Source organism: Cyprinus carpio, chromosome B14 (genome assembly GCF_018340385.1).
Source record: "Cyprinus carpio isolate SPL01 chromosome B14, ASM1834038v1, whole genome shotgun sequence".
Lineage (NCBI taxonomy): Eukaryota > Metazoa > Chordata > Actinopteri > Cypriniformes > Cyprinidae > Cyprinus > Cyprinus carpio.
In genome coordinates, this window is record NC_056610.1 from 6,769,937 (window position 1) to 6,796,214 (window position 26,278).

The 26,278-nt window shown below is 34.7% G+C and overlaps 1 protein-coding gene across 1 annotated transcript in view; it reads left to right on the forward strand.

Moving 5' to 3' along the window:
• The window catches only part of LOC109076949 (short transient receptor potential channel 7-like), an 80,871-nt gene extending 62,204 nt beyond the window's left edge, over positions 1 to 18,667 (forward strand). Inside the window, exons 7-11 of the mRNA XM_042737713.1 lie at positions 14,200 to 14,395; positions 14,787 to 15,008; positions 15,892 to 15,972; positions 16,091 to 16,166; positions 16,322 to 18,667. Coding sequence (XP_042593647.1) covers positions 14,200 to 14,395; positions 14,787 to 15,008; positions 15,892 to 15,972; positions 16,091 to 16,166; positions 16,322 to 16,464 — 718 coding nt within the window. The 3' untranslated portion in view covers positions 16,465 to 18,667. The remainder of the gene's footprint in view (positions 1 to 14,199; positions 14,396 to 14,786; positions 15,009 to 15,891; positions 15,973 to 16,090; positions 16,167 to 16,321) is intronic.
• The last annotated feature ends 7,611 nt before the right edge of the window (positions 18,668 to 26,278 follow it).

Consider the following 26,278-nt stretch of genomic DNA (forward strand, 5'->3'; position numbering starts at 1 on the left):
ACAGCCGATTTAATCTGAATCAGAGAAGGTGATCTGCGTTTGAGGTCAGGTTTGATGTGCAAAGTGAGCTCGAGGTTCAACATGGTGACGTGTGACTCCTGCTGGTTTTTTATGATTGTGAGGTGTTGATCTTGGTTTGAGGTAGGGTTTTTTCCCCAAAAATTTATTATTAATACTTATTTAATTTTTTTTTTTTTTTTTATTATTGAAGTTTTTTTTTTTTATTTATATATAAAATAAATGTTTATTTTATTAATAATTATTTTTTTTTTTTATTGTTGTTTTATATTTTTTTAATATTTTCATTATAATTTTTTTTTGTTTTTTATTTATTTTAAAATATACTCAGACCATTATTTATATATATATATAATAAATATTAATACATAATAAACAAAAATAATTGATTTTAATGTAATACAGTGTTAATAATTGGTCCTGATACTTTTTTGCTTGTTTGTCACACTTTATCAGCCAGATATATTTATATAGTAGAGAGAGAGAGAGAGAGAGTTTTTAAAAGATTTTTATTATAAAGGGAAAAAAAATCCAAAACTACATGGCCCTACTGTTGGGCGACCCTTAGCAGCAACCACTGCCATCAAGCGTTTTGCGATAACTCTGCAAAGAGCCTGTTACATTAAACAACGCTGTGGAGGAATGTTGGTCCACTCCTCTCCATCAGAATTGTTGTAATTCTCCACATATAAAAATTGGGGGGTTTTCGAGCTGAAACGCCTTTTTAATGTCAGCCCACAACAAGCACTCAAATAGGATTCAGGTCAAGGACTTTGACAAGCCCACGCTAAAGATCGCATTATTGTTTTTCCGTCAGTCCTTCATAGGTGGACTATGCTGGTGTGTTTTGGTTCATTGATCACGGGTTCAAGAACCCAACTGAAGTATCGCTTCAGTCTTGAGGTCACGAACCAGATGCCAACATTCCCTTCAGGATTTTTTTCGGTACAACGCGCAGAATTCATCGGTTCCATTTACTCACGCAAGTACTTACCAGGTCAACAATGAAGCAGCAAAACAGCCCCAGAACCATCACACTACCCAAACCACCAGATATTTACTGTTGGTAATGTATAGATCCATTTTGCTGAACTGACGGTGTGTGTCAGTAGAGGGCAGTGTGGATCTTTCATCTGCAGCTCCTTATAGAACCACACGCAGCATTTCCCAGCGTGCCTTTCTAAAGTTCACATGGAGAATGTGGAACGCATTAGTCATGAGACCGTCAAAAACTTCTGCACCTCCAGCGAACTTAACTAACCTCAGATGTGGAAGATGGAGGCTTAATGTGGAGGTATGAGAATCTGTAAAAAGAGCAAGTAAAAGATAGCTTCAGAACGTGTCAAAAATCACAGCAGCTGAAACAGTAGAGCAACGCAAAGGTCATAGGTTTGATTCTCAAGGAATGCATGAACTCATCAAATGCAGACCTTAAATGCAACTTACCGGTAAGTCACTTTGAAAAAAAGATGTGTTTGCTAAAGTCAGACTGACCATTAGATATTTCATTTACATTTAGATTTATGCATTTGGCAGGTGCTTTTATCCAAAGTGACTCTCAGTGCATTAAGAAATACATTTAATCAGTGCGTGCATTTTCATATATTTCATCAGGAGATGGACAGACTTTAATAAGTGCTTAAATACAACATGTAACATGTTAACTTGCATGACCACAATGACTGCAATAATAGTTGGCCTTAGTTTAATGATACATTTCTGTTTTTATTATGCATGATCAATCAGTGCATGTTGTTCAAGAGGAAATTATATTTGCTTTCTTTATTTGGTTTAATTTGTGAATATTAGTTTACTGCTGCTATTTGCTTTCTTTATTTGGTTTAATTTGTGAATATTAGTTTACTGCATTAGTTAACATGAGCTAATTTTTACAGCGTTTATTAATGTTAATCTACGTTTATGATTTTAACAACATATTATTTGTTAGTAGATTTCTATGACATTTGCCCTGTGCTTTTGCCATAAAAATGACATTTTTTCAGCCCTGAATATTTTATGCTTGTGCCACACAAATACAGATTAGCCCTGACTTTTAAAACTTTTAATAATAGCAAAACTTTAAAAGCAAATAGCAAAAAAAAAAAAAAAAGTGGTACCTTAAAATCAAGTATAGCTGTCATGTACATTTTTTTTCTCACTGGATACTTAGTTTAACTCAGAAATGTGTCATATTATGGAAGTTTGTCGTATTGCAAATGTGACTTATGTAATTATCTGATGTGAACTTTTCAAGTTCTGCAGATGTTTTTTTTCTGTCCAGAGTTACAGTACGTTTACCGCGGGCTCAGTCTGTCCCAGGATTCAGTGTGAATCAGGGGAAATGAACGGCAGACCGATTGTTTTAAGGGTTCAGCAATGTGGAAGCACTCAGAGGTTTGCTAACAAGCCTTGAAGGTTAGAGCGCAGATACTTCTGTGTAAGTGTGTGTGTGCGTGTGTGTAGTATCTCTGCAGCTCAGTGTCTCGCGTATGTGTGATGCAGGTGGATGTGATAATGATCTCTCTTGGGACGGTGTGTGTGTGTAAGTGGACAGAATTGAAGAAGTGCTGGCTGACACTTGATAGACAGCAGCACAGCACAAACTGACCACACAAACACCACACTCTTACACTGAGACCTGTCAAGGGTGAGAGATGGTTTGTTCTGAAGGCGACCATATTTGGAAAATGGGCTTAAAACACATCCAAGTCTAATTTCATACTTTTGGGGTGAAATATGATCTATAATATGTATGTATTATTATATTTTAATTATAAATAGCTCTTATTTTATGTTTATTTTATTTTATTTATTTTTTGTTATTATTATTATTTTAGGTATTTTTTCATTATTTATTTATTTAATATTACTATTTAAGTTTAATTCATTTTTAGTTCAGGTTTAGTTTTTATTTCTTTTCAGGAAGTGATTTTAGTGCTTCAAGTTAAACATTGTAAAGTCAACCTTTCAAATTTGTTTAATTAGTTTTCATCTAATATTTATATTTTTTTCAGTTAAATTAACTTTTTTTTTTCAATGAACAAACTTAGTAAATTATAATAATCTAGATTTTTTTTATATTTATTTAAATTAAACATATGTTATTGAACAAAATGTTTTAACAGTTTTAGTTTTTGTTAATAATAATGATTGACATAAACCTTTGTTTCTAATGAAAAAAAAATAGTTTTAGGTAATAATAATAATAATCTATATATTTAGTTTCAGCTTTAATTAAATAAACAATTTTTTAATGAACAAAATGTTTTTAATTAGTCTCTTTTTAGTTAATGACAATTATATAGATTTTATTTAATTTATATATTTATTTGTTTGTTTGTTTTAGTTTTTCATCTAATATTTATATTTTTTCCAGCTTTATTTAAATTACCAAATTACCAAAAACATTTTTTATTAGTTTTAATTTAATGTGGATGCATAGATATACTGTATAAAAATAAAAAAGAGGGGAAACTTGACTAAGAATGGATTGCAGCATGACTTTGCATGCACCATCTGTGTTGTTTAGTACCAGCTTCACTAAAGATGTAATAAGTCAACAATAAGTAATAAGTAACAAAATGTGCTGCATAGCATTGCATGCCGCCATCCTCATGATGCAGGTCGTTTCTGAGTGTTAGGTTGTGCTCGTTTAGAGAATAAGGCACATTCAATACTGAGGCTTATTTACACATAAAGCAGGTTTGTGCTAAAAAGAATGAGAGTGACAGTCTGAATACTCAAACATGCTCAAGTAGCCTCAGTGTTGAATGAATTCAGCCGGGAGAGAGAGATAGATGTGATGCTGGAGCGTCTCTGTGAAGCGCCACTGCAGGCTTTGCACTTTTACACTCCAGAGATAAAGGACCAGAGGAAACAGGCAGAGAGGAATGGACAGAATGAGTGAAAATGTCCTCGAACCAGGAGAGAAAAGGCAAAACTCTCCTACTGGGAGAAGCTGAAGCACATCGATCAGAAAACACTCCCACAGTGTGTGAGGAGCTTCATTTGAGCACAGGATTCCTCTCATAGATTCTTTTTGTGTGCGTCAGTGTGTGGGTTTTCACCAGGGAACATATAAAAACATTTAAGAAAAATGTCACCCCCGGGGGCCTGCTGTCACTCAAGGCTTTTGCAGAATTATTTGAAAATGCATAAATACATTAAGCTTCACACAAACACACACACACACACACACACACACACACATGCAGAATTATTTGAAAATGCATAAATACATTAAGCTTTGTGTAAATATACATTTATAATGTATGAAAAATTATGAATAGATAATATAAATGTAATACATACTGTATATTAATGCAAAAATAAACCAATATATATTAATAATGACACATTTGTAATATAACTATAATAAATGTGTAAATAATGTAATAAATATGTACACACACACACATATAATATGAAAGCATATATGCATATATACATATGTAATAAATATAATTAATAATTAACATACATTTATAAATATAATAAAAGTGTTATATACAAATTAAATATATAAACGTGTACACACATAAATGTATATGATAAATGTGGTATATACGTATAGAAATATATTAATTTGTTATTAATAAAATACATTTAAAATATAAATATAAATGTAGATTTTTTTATATAACAAAGCAATTATATAATAATTATGTAATAATATAGTAATTTATGATTTTAAATATAAACGTGTACGTGTGTGTGTTTGTGTGTGTGTGTGTGTGTGTGTGTGTGTGTGTGTTTATATATTAGGGCTGGGTTTTATTAATTCAATATTCAAGATTCAATATTGATTATTTTGAATATATATAAGGTACAGTAGCCTGCATGCCAAATTTTCTCAAGGAAAAAAAAAAGTCAGTTGGTACCAGTGTTGGGGAAAGTTACTTTACTAAAGTAATTCATTACAGTATACAGTAAACTAATTATGTTACTTAGTTACTTTTTATGGAAATTAATGCGTTACTTTACTTTTGCGTTACTTTTTAAATATAAGCAGGGCTTGGTTGTTTTTAACATAAGTTCTATTTATAGCAAATGTGAAAGCCATTTCACACCAAAACGTCTAATGAATAAACCTCAGGCTGAAGGAAAAGTAAATTCACACCTGTACAGTAGAACACAGGAGAAGAAGGTCTGAAAAGAACACTCTTCAGCAATAATAATAATAAAAAAAAAAATATCTAAAGTAATTTTTGCTTAAGTATGGTTGAACTGGATCATCAAAGGTCAGCAGCAAAGACATTGGTTAATAAAAATGGGATTAGATACATTTGTGTTATTTAACATATTTAATTTTTGCAGGTTTGCGTCTTATTCTGAGTATGCGTTTCACTGTTTTAATTCATTTAGAAGAATACTAAATCTGTTTTGTTTTTTGTTTTTGTTTTTGTGAGTGAGTAATGCAGACATTCACAATGATACAGTAACATCATGTTCACACAGCACAACACTTCACATCCAATATGGGGACAGAGACATCAATAAAATGGGGAAAACAAAGTAACTGGCATTACTCTTTTGAAAAAGTAAATTTTTCTTGTACATGTGTTACTTTACTAGTTACTTGAAAAAAGTAATCTGATTACATAACTCGTGTTACTTGTAATGTGTACTAACGTAAATTCTACATCTATATATTCTATATAATATATATATATGTATATTTACAGGTCCTTCTCAAAAATTAGCATATTGTGAAAAAGTTCATTATTTTCCATAATGGTAATGATAAAAATTAAACTTTCATATATTTTAGATTCATTGCACACCAACTGAAATATTTCAGGTCTTTTATTGTTTTAATACTGATGATTTTGGCATATAGCCTCATGAAAACCCAAAATTCCTATCTCAAAAAATTAGCATATCATGAAAAGGTTCTCTAAACGGAGCTATTAACCTAATGAATCAACTAATTAACTTAAAAACACCTGCAAAAGATCCCTGAGGCTTTTAAAAACTCCCACTTACTCAAAACCGCAATCATGGGTAAGAGGTCAACCCAGAAGGCCATCATTGACACCCTCAAGCGAGAGGGTAAGACACAGAAGAAATTTCTGAACGAATTCCCAGAGTGCTGTATCAAGGCACATCATGGGAATCTGTGGGAAGGAAAAAGTGTGGCAAAAAACGCTGCACAACGAGAAGAGGTGACCGGACCCTGAAGAAATAGAAGGACCAATTCCAGTGGGGGGACCTGCGGAAGCATGTTGAGTCTGGAGTAGAAACATCCAGAGTGCACAGTGCACAGGCGTGTGCTTTTGAACCAGAAACAGCGGCAGAAGCACCTGACCTGGGCTACAGAGAAGCAGCACTGCCTGTTGCTCACAAAGTACTTTTTTTTTCGGATGAAAGCAAATTTTGCATGTCACTTCGGAACTCAAGGTGCCAGAGTCTGGAGGAAGACTGGGAGAAAGGAAATGCCAAAATGCCTGAAGTCCAGCTTACCCACAGTCATTGATGGTCTGGGGTGCCATGTCAGCTGCTGTTTTGGTCCACTGTGTTTTAATAAAATGCAAAGCTATCAGGAGATTTTGGAGCACTTCATGCTTCCATCCTGCTAAAGCTTTATGGAGATGAAGATTTTCGTTTTTCAGCATGACTGGCACCTGCTCACAGTGCCAAAACCACTGGTAAATGGTTTACTGACCATGGTATTACTGTGCTCAATTGGCCTGCCAACTCTCCTGACCTGAACCCCATAGAGAATCTGTGGGATATTGTGAAGAGAAAGTTGAGAGACGCAAGACCCAACACTCTGGATGAGCTTAATGCTATCGAAGCATCCTGGGCCTCCATAACACCTCAGCAGTGCCACAGGCTGATTGCCTTCATGCCACGCCGCATTTGAAAGCAGTCATTTCTGCAAAAGGATTCCTGACCAAGTATTGAGTGCATAAACTGAACATAATTATTTGAAGGTTGACTTTTTTTTCTATTAAAAAAGCCTTTTTTCTTTTATTGGTCGGATGAAATATGCTAATTTTTTCGAGACTTTTTTGGAATTTTTGGTTTTCATGAGCTGTATGCCAAAATCATGTATTAAAACTAAAAGACCTGAAATTTGCGATGAATCTAAAATATATGAACGTTTAAATTTTTATCATTACATTATGGAAAATAATGAACTTTTCACAATATGCCTAATTTTTTGAGAAGGACATATATATATATATATGAATAGCAAAATGCCTCTCTCTACAGTTTATTTTTTTTATCTGACTAATGTTTATGGTCATCAAATATATATTTTTTTTATTCTGGGGTAAATGTGACGACTTTACGTGACATTGTTTAGAAGAGGTTATATTGACGTCTTGGCGCAGCTGAAACACTAATTGAGCAATTATAAGAGACTGGATATGGATTGTAAAGTTGTACTCTTTCTTTTAACATACCTTTGGATGTTTAGTCATGATTATTTTGTGCTGAAACTGGTATTAATGTGGAGGAGATGATTAGTTCATGTGTGCCTTGCACTGTGGTGTCTGTTGAACTGAGGTGCTATGGCGATCTGTCACTCCAGATTAAACAGCGCGAAAACGACATTTATTGTTTGAATACTGGAATACAATACAGAGAATTAGAAATCTGAGACTTTGTTTTAATATTAAAAGTACCAAAGCACAATGCTTATTGCGATATATCGGATGGGAGTTGCCCTTCAGTGTTCTGTCCATTCACTGAAAACAGGCTAGAATAATCGATTCTTGGGATTTAAGAATCGATATCATTCCATAAAAATGAGAATCGATTAATATATCGAGATATAGATTTTTTTTACCCAGCCCTATTATATATAAATATATGCTGCATCACACTCATGCTCAGAGCATCTTTAGCAATCAATCGAATGTCACTCAGTTTATCGGGGAAAAGACATAAGATATGGAGAGAATAATCAATTGTTGTAGATTATTCCAACGTATGAATTATGCATTGGATTTTTGTAAGGATTTTATAGGTCATCTTCAGGACAGGTTTGAAGACCCCGCCCTCCTTATATGCATTCAAGCCAGAAGCCCTGGAGAACACTAGTGCTTTGGTTAAGATGAATCGCTTGTGTAGCACCAGACCTCATTAGTCAATCGATTTGTACAAAAGCATCTGCTAAATGAATTAAATATAAATGCTAAAGACCTGAAGAAGCAGAAGACGTGAGAGCTATTCCTGTAAACACAGGGGAATGAAAGTCAGTCTACAGCTGGATAAAATACGGATGATATTTTAAGAAAGGGAGAAATGGAGAAGGAGAGGGGATGTTTTCTTGCCCAGTCTGTGGGCGGAAAGCAACAGAAGATAAACCAACACAAAACTGGAACCTGCTGTGAGTGTGTGTGCGTGCGTGTGTGTGTGTGTGTGTGTGCGTCCTAGGAAGGTAGATGACCTAAACATGAGTCAGAAAGCTCTGCCTACATCTTTAAGTACGTTCACTGTGAAGTAATTTTGTGAAACATACACAATGAGAATGGCTGTAAGGAAATATATGCTGCTGTGTGTGTTTGTGCAGTTTTAGGACATTTACCTGTGACCAACCAGTTACCAACAAATATACACACACCTGAAGCAAAGGTGGCTGAGAAGCTCTACTGTAGACTTCTGTGGAGTTAATTATAGTCGCTGCATTCCAAAATCTAGTGAGCTGCTTTGCTATACACTGCTGCTTTGGTATGTTTTCTTTGAAGATGACGTCCTGATTGAAATAGAACCTTGTAAGTGATGGATTTGAAGCGTTACACAAATAGTGTAACTCACAATTGTTATTGATTTTTTTCAATAGTGATTTAAATACTGTATATTTATAAAATGTGACCCTGGACCACAAAACCAGTCATAAGGTTTTGAAATTGAGATTTATACATTATCTGAAAGCTGAATGAATAAGGATAGGACAATATTTGGCTGAGATACAACTATTAAAAAAAAAAAGTTGTCCTTAATGAATTCTTAGCAATGCATATGACTAAACAAAAATTAAGTTTTGATATATTTACGGTAGGAAATGTACAAAATATCTTCATGGAACATGATCTTTACTTAATATCCTAATGGTTTTTGGCATAAAAGAATAATCTATAATTTTGACCCATACAGTGTATTGTTGGTTATCAGCGCCGGCGCTGTGGTGGGGCATTTGAGCACCGTGCCCCCCCAGCGGTCATTGATGCCCCTCCTACCACAGGCCCTCTTCCGCATGCCCCCCCCCCAAAAAAACTTTTAGTTATTCTTTTAATATTAAATGTACAAACTGTAACTTAAATGAAATAAAATTAAAAGAATGGGGAAAATGCATAATTTTGGTTGTTCATGGCACGTTAATAGGCTTCGTCATGGTGAATGCTTATTGGTCGCCGAGTAAACTTGTTACATTTGATTTGCAGCACGCGCGCAAAATCCATTTCAGGTTGAAGAACAGTTTGTCCGTCTATATTATAGAGAGTTATTAGCAGCTAATTTAAAAAAATTTCTAAAAAAAAAAAAAATTGATTTACGAAAATGGTTTAGACCTCCGCAGACTCGTCAATCAGCAGACTTAGATACTCCAGCCACGACCACCAGTACCACGGTCTATGAGAGCCGAGCTGGCGCTTCTTCTGCAAATCCTAGCTCCGGGCAACCGCCAAAAGATTTAATACGCAGACATTTGTGTGATGATGTCCAACTCGTTTTATGAAGAAAAAAGCCTTAAGTTTTCAGAAACATCTATACGAAAAAAAACTTTGTCTGATGGGGACATTTTTTTTGCCGGTTTTTCAAAGCTTCAAACTGATTCAGTGTGTTTATTTTTGTCGTCGTAATTTGTTACTTATTTAATTATAAAAAATAAATTGCTATTTATTGTAGGCCTATTTTATGTTTTTTATTTAGCCTATATTATATTTATATTATTATTTTCTGTCCTGAACTGTTGTTTAGGCTACAAACATTAGCCGCAATTCCTCGCGCGTTTCCCAAAAATGTAGGCTACTGAACTCGTAGAACTCGAGAATAGGATTTGTGCTACTTGAGTCGCTGTCCATTCGCAAAGTGCTGAACTAGGCTATACTAACCTTATATGGAATCGTATTATGTGAGCTTTTTATATAAATATTGATCTGTTGTGTATTAGGATCAAGACAGGTAAAAATAAAAATAAAAAATTTTTTAATGACATTCTTGTAATAATAAAAAACTCCATAGTCCCCGGGAAGAAGGAGGCGGGAACCGGCGAACATTCAAATAAAACTTTAATAACCAAATAAAGATAAAACAGCGCGACAGCCCCTCACGGTCGACTGCCACGCACAAACAAAAACCAAACACAAAATAAAGCCCAGGCCCTGGTCCTCTCTCGTCCTTCACTGTCGTCGCTCCTCTTTTGTATCCTCCCAATCTCCTCCGTGGGACTCGAGACCGGTGAGTGGAGCAGGTGTCGCTCATTTCCCAATCACTCCACTGGCCTCGCCTCCGTTCCCACGGCTCTCGGCCCCGCCCCACCACTCGTCACAGTTCTATATAGATAGATCTTGGAGCTAACATTCTAGGGTAGAATGTCATTCTATATAGATCATTGGAGCTAACTGACCCTTGCCGTATCCGTCGGCAAAACAACAAATTTCAGCGCTGTCTTCTGTTCCTCTTTTAGATAAAAACCCAAGTCTAAATCGTTCATTGTCATTCTATACTAGATCTTTCAGATTTAGGTCTGGATTTCCATGCTACTATGATGTTGCCAATGCGTCAAAAAATATTTATCAAACGACAGTGCCCCCCCGCCGATGATCCAATGCCCCTCCAGTAGATCTGCTCTGACGCCGACTCTGTTGGTTATTACTACAAATATACCTGTGTTACTTATGTTACTGGTTTTGTGCTCCAGGGTCACAAATCTAACAATAATTATCGCCTAATATTAGCACATATATATATATATATATATAATATATATATATATATATATATATATATATATATATATATATATATATATATATACCATACTTGGCTGTATGTCACATCACTTTCACTAAATAACCATTATCACTTAACATTTTCGTTAATAGAAAAAACTGAAATAAAATGAAATATTAATATTAGATGTCATTTTCATTACATTTATGTTGTTGTATAATTGAGGTAGTATTATAATTATATATATATATATATATGGTGAAAACAATTGTACAAAATAAGCTTTTTATTTTCACAAAATCTGTAATTTTCTGTGGCTGTTTGGACATAGCACAATCATTGGACTGTTGACAATCATTCATATGTTTGAAAATGAGCTGAGAATGAAAGAATAGTTGTAATCTGGGTCAGAGGAAGACAGGAATCATGTCTTTGTGGCAGTTTTTCTACTGATTAAGGGAGAATACAAGACGACTTCACCTAACAAATAGTTGTGAAAAAAGCAAAAATGCTATGAAATTCATCATATTTTGTGAGAAAGTGTGACATGCTCAAAGCAAAACAGACACGTTTAGAATCAGCAGCCCAAAATGAGTCCAAAACAAGTGCTGGATTTTATTCAGCAAATATGAAGCAGGGCATTGTAATCATTTCTCCTTTATTGTCATATTATTATCCCGTTGCAGTGGATTTCGGGATTAAAATATACTCACTCCCAGGCCAGTCAAGATGTGGATGAGTTTGTTTCTTCATGGGAACAGATTTAGAGAAATTTAGCATTACATCACTTGCTCACCAATGGATCCTTTGGAGTGAATGGGTGCCGTCAGAATGATGTATATATATATTTGTGTAGAACTGTTTTGGACTGTTTTTAATGACCTATTCCCTTGAGAAAACAATATTATGGATAGAGGACTCATATTTGAGCAATGGTTTGTTAAAACGTCTTGGTGATAGATTCATTTCTTACAAACACACAGCTTTTGGCTTCATAAGACTTTAACTGATGGACTGGAGTGGTGTGGATTACTAGTGGATCATTGTGATGTTTTTATCAGCTGTTTGGACTCTCATTGTGACGGCACCCATTCACTGCAGAGGATACATTGCTGAGCAAGTGATGTAATGCTACATTTCTCCAAATCTGATGAAGAAACAAACTCATTTACATTTTGGATGGCCTGAGGATGAGTATCTTTTCAGCAACTGTTCAATTTTAGGTGAGTTATTCCATTATCGCTCTTCTCTAAGTAGAGCTGACTTGTTTTTCTTGGCAGATTGTCGCTGGGTGTCACTGAGGTTTTGTCAGATTTACTTTAGGGGTCAGTTTTAGCTCACACACATTTAATAGCTTTTGATCTTTTCAGCGAAACATCTAAAGAATGACAGAGGAACTAAAGTTGTTATCTCTCATCACACAAAAGAATATTCTTCATATTAAACAGATGAGCTGGTTTCATCATTTTGATTGGCGTCGTGATGGCATCTAATCTCCCGCTAATATTTATTCATCTATGCCGGTGTGTTTGGGTGAAGAGTGGGCCGGTCTTTCTTCTCAGAGACTAATGAATGGAAAACAGGAAAGATAAGTAGAAAAGAGGTGCCATTAAGAACAATAAAGAGAAGGAGATGTCATTTATGATGGTAAATAGAAAGAGAGAGAGTGATAAGGAGATCATAACAAGCGATAGAAGAACTTCTTAGGTGGATAACTTTTGAATACTCTCTTTCTAATAGGATTTACATGTTAATAAAACCAGTTGCTCATGGCTATAATATACCTACTGTCTGAAATCATCAAATAAATTACTGGAGATGAGAAACGCTAAACCACATCTAGATGTATTAATAATGAATGAGAGACTGAGAAAATATCAAGTGTGAAATAGAGAGACTTAAATTTAAAAAGGAAAATTTACAAGAATGAAAAATGGTAGAAAAGTGAATGCAATTATATTTAATATATTAAGATATAGCACATATAATTGTAGCTAAATTGTACTATAGTGTGAAAGGGTTTATGGATTATCTGTATATATGATAGTATTTCTATCTTTAATCATAATAAAGAAATGTATATTTATATTTTACATGAGGAAAATAAATCCTATTTTAGGACCTTTATGTATGTGCAGTATGTATGTATTTATTTATTTAGAATATTATAAATGTTTAAGAGTATCACCCTAATTACACCCCAAAACTAATAATAATTTATATTTATATGAAGAAAATTTAACCTATTTTATTTTATTTTATTTTATTTTATTTTATTTTATTTTATTTTATTTTATTTTATTTTATTTTATTTATTTATTTATTTATTTATTTATTTATTTATTCGCATTGTGGCATTTTTCATTACAATTAACTGCATTTTACCCCAAATGTGCAGCACTGTAATATGAAACACATAATATATCATTTTAATTGTAAAATATTTATGCATCATGGTAGTATTTGTTGTGCTGCCATTTATTTATGCTTAAAAATTTAATATTACAAATTAATATTAAAAATATTTAAAAATATTATTATTGTTTACATAAAGTTTCCAAATGCATAACAGTGACAATTTGGAAAGAAAATGTGCTTAAAAATAATCACAATGCAAACCTTAGTACTTTTGTTGGTGATTTATATTCCATCTTTGGCACAGACGCAATCTGTTTAAATATTCAGAGCGACACGGAGGGAGTGAGACCTTGACTCTGTCCACTCGATGAGTTCAGCATTAAAACACAAAGATTTCAGCAACATCACAAAACAAATCCATTATTTAACAGAGCCTCTGTTCTTCTGTTCTCCAGCGTCACTCCATCTGATTCACTGAGTGATTCATCATCTTCATTCTGCAGTCATTCAGCTCATAAATGCAGCTCTCTGTTAAAAACAGGCACTGTCACAGATGGAACAAAAATGTTTCGTGCTCAAGAAAGCACAATCACAGAAGTGTTCAGTTGAAGACTTGAAGCTCTTCTGCCTCTCAGATGTTTCTCCTGAGAAAAAGACCACAGAAATCTCATATGTATCCTCTCTAGAAGAGATCGCAACAGGTCTCAAACTGCTCAGATTTATTAAGACACAAATGTTTGCAAACAAAAGTCTCTGTCACAAACTTAATCCATGTCACAAGCTTTCTCACTTGTTTAATTCTAAAATAATGGTTTAACCCTGTTTCGTTTAGTTTGTCTAAAAAAAAAGAAAGAAAAAATAGCAGTGAAAGAGCAACATCTCAGCAATAATGTTCCTCTGCTCTATGTTTGTTGACAGGGTTGAGGAGAGCTTTAAGACTCTGTTCTGGTCCATATTTGGTCTGTCGGAGGTGATTTCTGTGGTTCTGAAGTATGATCATAAGTTCATCGAGAACATCGGTTACGTTTTGTACGGGGTTTATAACGTCACCATGGTGGTTGTTCTTCTCAACATGCTGATCGCAATGATCAACAGCTCCTACCAGGAAATTGAGGTCAGAATTTACTGCAAAAATACTGATTCACAATCTTAATGAAGTCTTGGTTTCACAACAACAACAAAAACCTTTTCTAAATCTCCTTAAAGTGAGATAAATTTACCTGACAAGCACTGATGGGAATGTTTAAGATTATAATCCATTACTGATGATTACATGACCAAAAACTGTAGTTAGTAACGTAATCGATTAGATTACACATTTAAGGTAATGTCATCTGACTACTTTTTGGTTACTTTTGAGCTAACTCATTTATCATATGAATCTGATTATACTGATCTTGCACCATGTTTACATAAAATAGGAAGAGAAAGAAAATATTTTCCATTCTTTATCATCAATGACATTGAATCATGATTTGTGAGTTGATAAATCTCTGTCTCTGCAGGAAGACGCTGATGTGGAGTGGAAGTTTGCTCGTGCTAAACTCTGGTTGTCATATTTCGATGAAGGACGGACGCTGCCTGCGCCGTTTAACCTGGTGCCCACTCCAAAATCCTTCTACTATCTGATCATCCGGGTCAAGTCCTGCCTTATACAACTGTGTAAGGGCAAAGGTCATCGGCATGAAAGTGAGCTGGAGATGGGAATGCTCAATTCACGCCTAAAGGTAAAACACATACTGCACACTAAAAGTGTCTACTTATATTTGATTTTAAACAATATTTGAGTTCTTCATGCATCATAGATGTCATTTTTCTTTAAATGTTAATCCGTCTCACAGCTGATCTGAATGTCTTGTCAGATTGCCTGATGTCTCAGTTCTCACTCATCTGCAGTTTTGTGTCTTCAAAACTGATTTGCAGATGCAGACGGACAGAAAGACTTTGATTAAGATCCTTTAAATTGAAATTATCTTGACAGTGAGACTCAATCAAGTGTTATTTGAAGAACAAATGGCTACAAATCTGCTATTTGCAGTGTTTTGACTCTGTATGCTTCTGAAATGCAGCATGAGAAAACTTATATTAAATTATGCTTATTATATACTTTTTATATAATTATACTACAAAAGATTATACTTTGTACACAATATGTGTAAAATATATAAATAATATCATTTATATGAAGTAATATCATTAAAGTAGTATTAATATGAATATAATTTATGTGTGTGTGTGTGTGTGTGTGTTTAAATAAATATATATGTATAATATAAATAAAGTGCATATTATTTGTAATAATTTTATATAGTGATTGGTTTCTGATAGATGGTTTTGAAAATCGCTATATATATATATATATATATATATTACATAACCAGGAGCTAATGCCTGTTTTTATATCTTTAATTAATTGCATATTTTTAAAGTGAAATGTAGTTACTCTCTATATTATTTGATTGATTATATTTAGAATGTAATAGTTACAAAACTAAAACATCTGGTTATTCATAACACATGAAACATGTCAGTGCAAAATCAGTTTCACATTCTGAAAACTCAAAGCAGTAATGCACGTTGAATATTGGTCTTTTTTTATTTTAATTTTAGGCTGATCGCCATCGAGCAAATGTTAGAAGCCGAGAGGAGAACACTTTCAAAAAACCCATCAAAAACCCCACAAGATATCAAGTGAGCGACTCAACAAACCATATGAACCTGAAGAGAGTTCATTAAGATCTCTGTATGCAGTCCGTTTGAATTGACAAATTATTTCTCCCTCATGTCTGTCTGTCTGTGTGTCTAACAGAAGATAATGAAGCGCTTGATTAAGCGCTATGTTTTGAAGGCTCAGGTCGACAGAGAGAATGATGAAGTTAATGAAGGTACAAACCCAGTAAATTTACTGCAGTCTCTGGTTTTATTTCACCCCAGACTGTCAGCTCAAATCATATGTCTTGTAGATCACTCAAACTTTCTTGAGTAAAAGTAAAAATCTGCTTATCTATGGTATGAGTAACTTAAGCTCTATGTTTTAAAGGTGAACTGAAAGAAATAAAACAGGACATCTCCAGTCTGCGCTACGAACTTCTGGAAGAAAAATCTCAGGCCACTGGAGAACTGGCTGACCTTATTCAACAACTCAGCGACAAGTTCGGCAGGAACGCCAAGAAACAACCTTGAGACAGACAGACAGATGGAGAGAGTTATACGGTAGTTTAGGAGCAGTATCTGGACACTTAAGACACTTAAAAATGTCTGAATGTCATTCATTAGATACAAAATGCATACAAAAGATGCACAAACACAATTTACAAGCAAAATAGATGAAAGACGGATGTTTGTATGGTTTGATATGATAAAATGGATCTAGTGTAAAGACAGACAGTATTGCATTTGTTTGTTTATGGTTAGTGGATGATGTGCTAGTTGATGAGATTATCTGACATCTGTGTGAATTTGAAGCTTAATTCTGCCAAAAAAAATAAATAAAATAAACTGTAATTTTATCTCACAATTCTGACATTTTTCTGGACCTGAACTGAAAATGTTTTTCTTAAAATTGTGGGCAAATCTACTTGCAATTTGGAGAAGAAAAATCTGAATTGTGAGATAAACTAGCAATTGCGAAAAAAGGCGGAATAACAAGATTCCCGCAAATGTGAGATATAAACGACCTATTCTGAGAAGAAAAGTCCAAATTGTGAGATATAAACTAGCAATTGTGAAAAAAAGTCTGAATTACGAGATTCCTGCAATTGCGAGATATAAACTAACTATTATGAGAATAAAAGACAGAATTGTGAGATATAAGCTACCAATTCTGAGAAGAAAAGTCTGAATTGTGAGATATAATCTAGCAATTGCGAAAAAAAAGTCTGAATTACGAGATTCACGCAATTATGAGATATGACCTACCTATTCTGAGAATAAAAGACCAACTTGTGAGATATAAACTAGCAGTTCTGAGAAGAAACGTCCGAGTTGTAAGATATAAACTAGCAATTGCAAAAAATAAGTCTTAATTATCAGATTCCCGCAATTGCGAGATATGAACTACCTATTCTGAGAATGAAAGACCAAATTGTGAGATATAAACTAGCAGTTCTGAGAAGAAATGTCCGAATTGTAAGATATAATCTAGCAATTGCAATAAAAAAGGTCTGTATTACGAGATTCTCGCAATTACGAGATATGAACTACCTATTCTGAGAATGAAAGACCAAATTGTGAAATATAAACTAGCAGTTCTGAGAAGAAACATACAAATTGTAAGACATAAATTAGCAATTGCAAAAAAAAAGTCTGAATTATGAGATTCCAAATTTTGAGAATAAAAGACCAAATTTTGAGATATTACTAAGCAATTGTAAAAAAAAAAAAAAGGCTGAATTACGAGATTCCCGCAGTTGCAAGCTATAAGCTACCAATTCTGAAAGGAAAAGTTTGAACTATGAGATAAAAAGTCTTCTTAGAATTGTGAAATAACATCTCAAGCTTATGTTTTGTAATTCTGACTTTTTTTTTTCTTAGAAAAAAGGGATTAAAAAGTTGCAATCAAATTTTTTTATTTATTTTTATTCTGTAGTGGAAACAAGCTTCCATAGAACTGAATTCATAGATCCACTAAAAATCAACAGCTAAGAAAAGATTCTAGACGCACGGATACAGACACACATACAGACACACACACACACACACACACACACACACACACTTGATTTAATGAATCACATTCAGACATTTGTAATGATAGTAAATATGGGATGTTGTTGTTGCATTAAAGTGAAAAAAGAGTAGTAATGTTTTCTGATAATAAAACCGCTTTAGTTCCCCAGACTGATTCGATTACATCATCAGTCCAATCAAAATGATTTATCTCAGAGCTGGTTGGTAAGTGAAGGAAATGAGCAAACAGGACTGTCTGGGATCCGTGAATGATGAACTGATGTGAATTCACTCAGATACTGAACATCTTCCAGAAAAGAGAGTGAGAGATGAGAAAAAGTGAGAGGAGAGACAAACAGACTAAACGAGGGTAAAAGGCTCAAAGCAGGTATGCAGTGCATTCTGGGATATAGCCTCCCTTAAGAGTCATTTCCTGTCCTGAGATTGTATCTCAAGGGAGACAAACATAAAGAGAAAAGGAAAACAGTAGATAAAAACACTGTGATGTTGACCAGTTATGATATGATTTAATTTAAAAATATTTGAAACATTTAATTATGAGTCAGATGAGCAGTAACAGTGAGAAGGTGCATAAACATCTTTTTCCTCTTCACACCATACAGGCCATCTAATTAACACAAGAACACAGACACACACACAGGCAAATCTCACAAAAAAAAAAAAAAATTCACCCAGTGATCAAAAGAGAAAAAATATATATATTTTGCATGAAATAATGAGCTTATTTTTTGAAACTTTGTGGCAAGATTTGTGGCATTATTTTCATGACATTAAAGCTCATTTCCCTTTAAATTATCATTACTGTAATGCACCTGGAGCATTTTAATGAATTTTAATTTCTATTATGCATATGAATGTTTTAATTTAATATATTTTACATTTAAATATATATATATATATATATATATATATATATATATATATATATATATATATATTATATATATATATTTTATTATTATTATTATTATTATTATTATTATTTTTATTTATTTTTTTTTATTATTATTATTATTATTATTATTTTTGTTTTTTTTTATTTTTAACTTAAAGCTTTTTAATATATTTAAATGAATATACATCTTAATATATTTTAATTTTATATGTTTTACATTTTAATATGTCAAAACTTTTTTTGGTGGCACCTGGACATTTTACATTAAAGATTTTTTTATATATTTTAATAATATTTATGCTTTAATTTATATATTTAATATTTTAATGTACAAAATATATGTTTTTTCTTTCAATTTTGGTGTATGGTAAATACCCAGACAAGTTCTTGTCAGGTTTTGTGAGATTCACCTTAACATACACACACACACACACACACGTTACAATATTTGTGGGCTTTTATTGAAGACTTTATAGCCTGTAAAAAAACATTTGCTCAAACAGACTAAAGAGTTTTTTTCTTTGTTTGTTTTTCATAGAAACTGAGTGTGAGACAACGAGAGTGTTTACATGATGTACACTTTTGATAGTTTTACAGTAAGACTTTAGATTTATCTGAATGTATGTTTTGTTTCACTAATGGTAAATTAATTAAATACACCGATATTCAGAATGTGTATTTTTCACTTGTACAAGGAGAAACATGACTGAGCAACGTAATTGTGCTATTTATAACTAATATTAAAAGATTTACATGTTCTTAGTTTCACTGGGTATATATACATATTAAAATGTAATTCTCTTCATTAATTATTGTCATTATCAGTTCTCTATAGGAAACAAATGTCAGGAAACAATACAATAAATTTTCCCTGGCGTCTCATAACTTCAGCCTGACTAGATCAAACATTTTTCACCTGTAGAAGGAAAATAAAAAGATGTAGGCCTATAATATGCTATTTATAGCCAAATTCAATTTTTAAAATGGGCTCCGTTCAGAAATTACCTTTTGATATCATAACTTTTTCACTGAATTCTCTCTGTGAATATTATCGGCACACCGTGGAACAGAAGACGAATGTCAGCAAAATTGAAACATGAAATTTCCCCTGATGCTCATCATATTCAGAGCTCGCAGCTGTAAACAGTACATCAGAATCTGCAGATGTGCTGATAAGAAACTTGATTACGCAAACAAGCACTAAATAGAAATAAATGTAGTTTTCCACAAGAGGATATGACATAAAACATGAATATTACACAAATGAACTTCAGAGGGTTGTGGTTATTGCTCCATTCCATTGTGACATTATCTGGCAACTTTCATTATAACCCGTAGGATGAGGTCGTGCTCGTCTCCACGGTAACATCCACACTGCATTAGTGTCACTGCTCAACATATAACGGGCCATTCTATAATATTTGCCATGCATTGAAGACAGTGTCTTCAAGAAGCCATCACTTGACACCTGCGACAGGTATTTTATCAGGCTGGCAGATCGTCTGTGCCAGAAGATATTTACATCGCGGCTGCTGGCTGTATAAATGACAGAATAACAAGCAAAGAGTCTCAGGGGTGACGGTAACCATGGCATCTACAGCCCAAGCTCGAGCTGACGGTGACTGGGACCAGGAAATCAAGCCATCGTTTTGTTCATCTGACATGATGTGGCGCACACTCACAGTCACAGGATGTGCTCGGTGTGTCCAATTGTGTCTGTGATTCACATCCTGATGTGACTGTCTATTTTCTGGGTGGATAAACTAAATACAGTACACGGGATGTTTCACAGCATTCCCTCTGATTGTTCTGTCACTATGGCATTCCAAGCATTAGTTTGAATGAACGGTAATACGGTTGATTTAATTGAATTTAAATCCATTGATTCCTCTTGTCTTCTGTTCTTTGTAGTTAATTCAACTCAAGCTGCATAGCTACAGTCAACATGAAACACTCACTGCGTCCGAAATGTAATACTTCCCTACTATATAGTATGCAAAAAAACAGTACACCAGAAGAGTAATATGTCCGAATTCATAGTATTAAAAAAAAAAACAGTATGCAAAAAGTACCCAGATGACCTTCTACTTTTGCCTGGATGCATTCACGCCATGTCGTAATTACCGTGATTTCCAAATGACAACACGTGACATTCTACTTGGAACACCCTTGGACTCGGAACTATCGCACATAGCATCCAATGAATCTGAGGTGGTCCAGTGATACAATTTTTAACATTTGTAGTAGTTCACAAGTTATAATTACGAGTTCTACGAGGACGTGAAAGCTTTTTAAAAGTTGATATCTTGGTTTCACGGTAATTGTATCCACCTTATTTATTCCATAAGAGCGGACACGGCTTTTTGTAAATTTATTGTGTCTGACTTCGAGTCATTCGCATTTGTCTGGGTATTTTATTTTAACGTATTATCTTAATTATGAACACACTGGATTATAGTGCAAACAGTTTTCCATTTACTGCACTTTGTTATTTCCCTACAGTGGCCGATGAACAGGAAGTCTCACTCATGACTTGCTTCCGCATTGAAAAATAAGGTCAAGTCACCTTTATTTATATAGCGCTTTTAACAATACAGATTGTTAATACAGACTGAGTATTAAATAGGAAAAATAGTGTGTAATAATACAAAAGGACAACAGTAAACACTCAATTTTCAATTTTCAGTTAAAAGGTTTGTTCACCCCAAAATGAAAAGTATGTTATTAATTACTCAAAGTGAAAGTGAAAGTGACATGACATACAGCCAAGTATGGTAACCCATACTCGGAATTCGTGCTCTGCTTTTTAACCCGTCCAAAGTGCACACACACAGCAGTGAACACACACACACCGTGAACACACACCCGGAGCAGTGGGCAGCCATTTATGCTGCGGCGCCCGGGGAGCAGTTGGGGGTTCGGTGCCTTGCTCAAGGGCACCTCAGTCGTGGGATTGAGGGTGGAGAGAGCGCTGTACATTCACTCCCCCCACCTACAATTCCTGCCGGCCCGAGACTCGAACTCACAACCCTCGGATTGAAAGTCTGACTCTCTAACCATTAGGCCACGACTTCCCCCCAACCTCATGTCGTTCCAATCCAATCCAATCCACTTTATTTCTATAGCACATTTTACAAACACAAAGTTACCAAAATAGCTGCACAAAAGATTCAAAACATACAAAGCAATTAAAATATATAAAATACAAAAAATAGAAATAATAAAAACCACAAAAGGACCACTCAACTCACGTGCAGTTAAAAGCCAAAGAATAAAAATGAATCTTTAGACGAGCCTTAAAACACTCAACTGTAGGGGCAGTTCGGACATGGAGGGGCAGAGCGTTCCATAGTTTAGGTCCAACCACAGAAAAAGCCCGGTCCCCCCGAGTTTTAAGTCTTGACTTAGGGACTGCAAGCTGTAGCTGGCCCTCTGACCTCAGTGTCCGCACTGGCGTATAAATTTGGATGAGGTCCGAGATATATGTTGGGGCCAGTCCATTCACAGCTTTAAAAAACAACATAAAATCTTAAAATCAATCCTAAAACGAACAGGAAGCCAGTGCAATGAAGCAAGAATTGGAGTTATATGAGCGCGCTTTTTGGTTCCTGTTAAAAGATGTGCTGCAGAATTTTGGACTAACTGTAAGCGTGAAAGTGCGTTTTGATTTATACCAATATAAATTGCATTACAGTAGTCTAAACGAGATGTAGCGTGAACCAGACAAATTAAAGATTCGATCGGGAGCCTGGTTGGAAACATGAGCCGAATTCCACAGAAAGGCAGGATGTTGTAAATCAACTCCCAGCACCACAGTCTGATAACCGACTCTTTCACAGAACAGCTTTCAACATTAACACCATTAGAACAATTATTGACAATTTCAATTCGAAGAAGAGATTGTCTAATTTGGGGCAAGTAATCAAAGAGATGGACAGTCTGAGCCTCACATGTAAAGCCATGACAGAGAAAACAAGATCGTTGGATTGACTTCCCCCCACCTAGCAAAACCAGACTGAAATTCCTAAGGAGACCTGTAACCCCTCTGGTCTACACAGGACATATCCTTACTCCCCAGAATGGCACAGAGAATGCCTTCCAATGCATATATGCACCAAAATGAACTCAAAAAAGACTTCTAAATGGATATCAGTCCATTGCTTAACTTCATATCATTTATGTAACCGACACATTTGATTTTAATGTTTCTAATCACTTATTGTGTATGTCTTTTTAAATAACTCTTGAATAGCTTAAGGGATCATATTCATGTTTAGTATGAGTGTGTTCGAATATTCTTGCTTGAAACGTTTCTGACCATTATTTTATTTGTCAAATGTATCATATTCTTGTTATAGGAATCATGTCCAAATTATACCCTGCAAGAGCGGGAAAATTCGGACCTCGTGCTTGATAAGATAACATATGATTTATGAATGGGTGGGACAAACAATGCAACGCATGAGAAAAGACAATATCTAATTGGTCAAGACAACATTTGAGGTGTGGCCAAAAGGCCAGTTTAAATACTCAGGACACCATCAAGCTTTTGGCTTTTAGCTTTTGTCAAGCTTTTGCTATCAGTCATGCCGGCTTTTAGCTTTGCTTGTAGTTTAAGCTTTTAGTCATGTTTTTAGCGTTTAGCTTTCGTTTAGCTTTTGCTATCAGTCATGCCGGTTTTTAGCTTAAGCTTTTAGTCATGCTTTGTCATCATTTTTAGCGTTCTTCGAGCGCCGTTCCAGCGTGCTTCGGCCTGCACGCCTGCTGCTACTTAGCCACGATGAGAAGAAACACCACCTAGTCTCGTCAAACTTTACTTTTTTTTTTTCCGTTGAGAGTTTCGTGTCTGAGTTAAGTTTTGTAACGCCGTGTCACCGAGTCTGACCTCGCGTGGCCGTCTGAAACTACAACCAGCCCACAACTCTGCATCTTCAGCCAACGCCCAACCACGGGCTTTCCCAAGACGTCACTTCAACGACTACTGAACTTCCAGCCAATCAGCAACCTCGGGAAACCCCCCCTTTCAGCGACGACAAAGGGAACCCCGTTAAACAGGCAACGCAAGTAACCTCCAGACTCACATCTGTACTGGTGTTATCTAATATAATTTTAACCTCATTGAGGAACTCAGTGCGAGGGGTAATTAAGTGATTAAATGGTTGTTCATGTCTATGCAATTTCACGTATTGCTGTTGTAAACTTGGGATTTCACATTCTCATTCTCTTAAACTCACTCTTTCCTAACGTTCTATCCTCCTGCAACTTGTGTGAATGTGTGAGTGCGTGTGCTTATGTGTTAGATTAGTTTTATATGTCCTTTAGATTTATCTAATAAAGCCTTATTTATAGTTGAAAAGAGAAGGTATCTTGTGTTTTGTGCTCACAAGTTAATGTCTTAAACTGCCGATCTTGTTACTGTGCTAAATTAATATCGTGTTTTCACTATACTTTGGATATTAATATCCAGCGCAGATTTGATGTTAAACGGCTCGTTCAGTGAATCGCTGGCCGTTTCAGTGATCACCGTGAAACAACAGTGATTCTGTTCGAATTTCCCCTTTAAAATCTTAAATGATTCCCTTTGAGCTAAATTGACCTGTTTTGCCCCTTACAGAGAAAGAAATAAGGCATTGTGTACTTGTTCAAAACTGTTAAAAGACAAAAATGGTTTAACTTTGGCTAAAAGGCGAAGATGATAAAAACTAGATTTCACTACTGCATTTATTTGTTTGTTTAGTTTAAAATCACTGTCTATTTTTACCCCAAGTTTAGTTACAACAGGATGCACAAAATCATTGAGGGAGCCCAAATCTATCATGGGGTTAGTGGGGCCAAACTGGATAATCTCTGTTTTACTCTCATTTAGTTTTAAATTTTTTTGGGCCAACCACACTTTAACGTCATTTAAACATTCAAGAAGGGGTGTCAGGGGGCTGCCTTCATGCTTTCTGATTGGCATATAAATTTGACAATCATCAGCATACAAATGATAGGAGATGCCATGCTTTTTAAAAATTATTCCAAGTGGAAGGAGGTACAAAGCAAAAAGAATAGGACCAAAAATTGATCCCTGAGGGACCCCACAGTTTAAAGGTGCAGTTGATGAAGTAGAGATCCCCATTTTAACAAAAAAGCATCTCCCTGAAAAATATGACTGAAACCACTTTAGGGCAGTCCCCCTGACTCCCACATAGTTTTCTAAATGGGATAAAAGAATTTTGTGGTCAACTGTGTCAAAAGCAGCAGTGAGATCTAAAAGCACTAAAATGGCTGAATCACCAGAATCTGTCATTAAAAACAGGTCATTAAAAACCTTTAAAAGTGCAGACTCAGTGCTATGATATACTTTAAAACCTGACTGAAAACCTGACTGAAAAGTATCTAGATCTAAAAGCACTCTAGCACAAGACTGTACTGCAAAAATACACATTTCCCAAACCTATAAGGCCTTCCGTTCATCTCGGGAACACAATTACAGATATTTTTGATGAAATCAGAAGAGCTATCCTGACCTGCCATAGAAAAGCAACGCAACTGAATGTTCCCAGGTCCAAACGTATGTAAATACATCCGTAAAACAATCCATGTGAACATCCTAATCAAGTAAATAAGCTTAAGGACTCACAGAGAAACAGTCTTCACTGCTTTCTTATTGTATGGATGATTTTTCCAAATTATATGGAAATTTATTTTCCAAGAACCAAAAACAAAGGTTGGATTTTACTATATTTGCAATTATGAATATGAAATTAAGCAAAAATCTAAATTATAATGTAGTATTCTTTTCTTTTATTTGCTGTCGGTTGAAAGCATCTAGCCATACTAACATCGCATTGTTTCACACTCGTTTAACAGTGCAAAAAGTAGTGCTAATCTGCTTCCGAAAAAGGTCTCACAACCTTACAAATGGGAAACTTTCTCTACCTGGGGTTAAAAGCTGGGTTTTGCGGTAGCTCTGTAGCATCACTGTTTAAGATTAATTAGCTGGTGAAGTGGATTTGTAAAGTTAAGGAAAGTTATCATGTGCATGTGTACGTCATAAATGTCAGTATACTGATTTTTTTTTTTTAAATGAGCAGTTCATTCATAAATTCATGCGACCTTATCTTCAAGCTGAGGAAATACAGAAGACAACTAGCACAGTCCTGAAAAGGGGCAAAGTTATGCTTAAGGCAACTATATGCAGTTTTGTGTATTTTTGTGACTTTTTGTGACTTTTTGGGAGCAATAAAGTCATAAATAGGCCTACAGTATGTTGCTGTTGTAATTACTAGTGCTAGTAAACCAAGCTTTGTAAAGCACAGAGGCTTTACCTCTCAACTGTATCACAAAAAGAGTTCATTACTCTGAGCTTTTCCAAAGTGCTGTGTTCCATTACATTTGCTCGTTTCACATTTAATTCTATATATCATA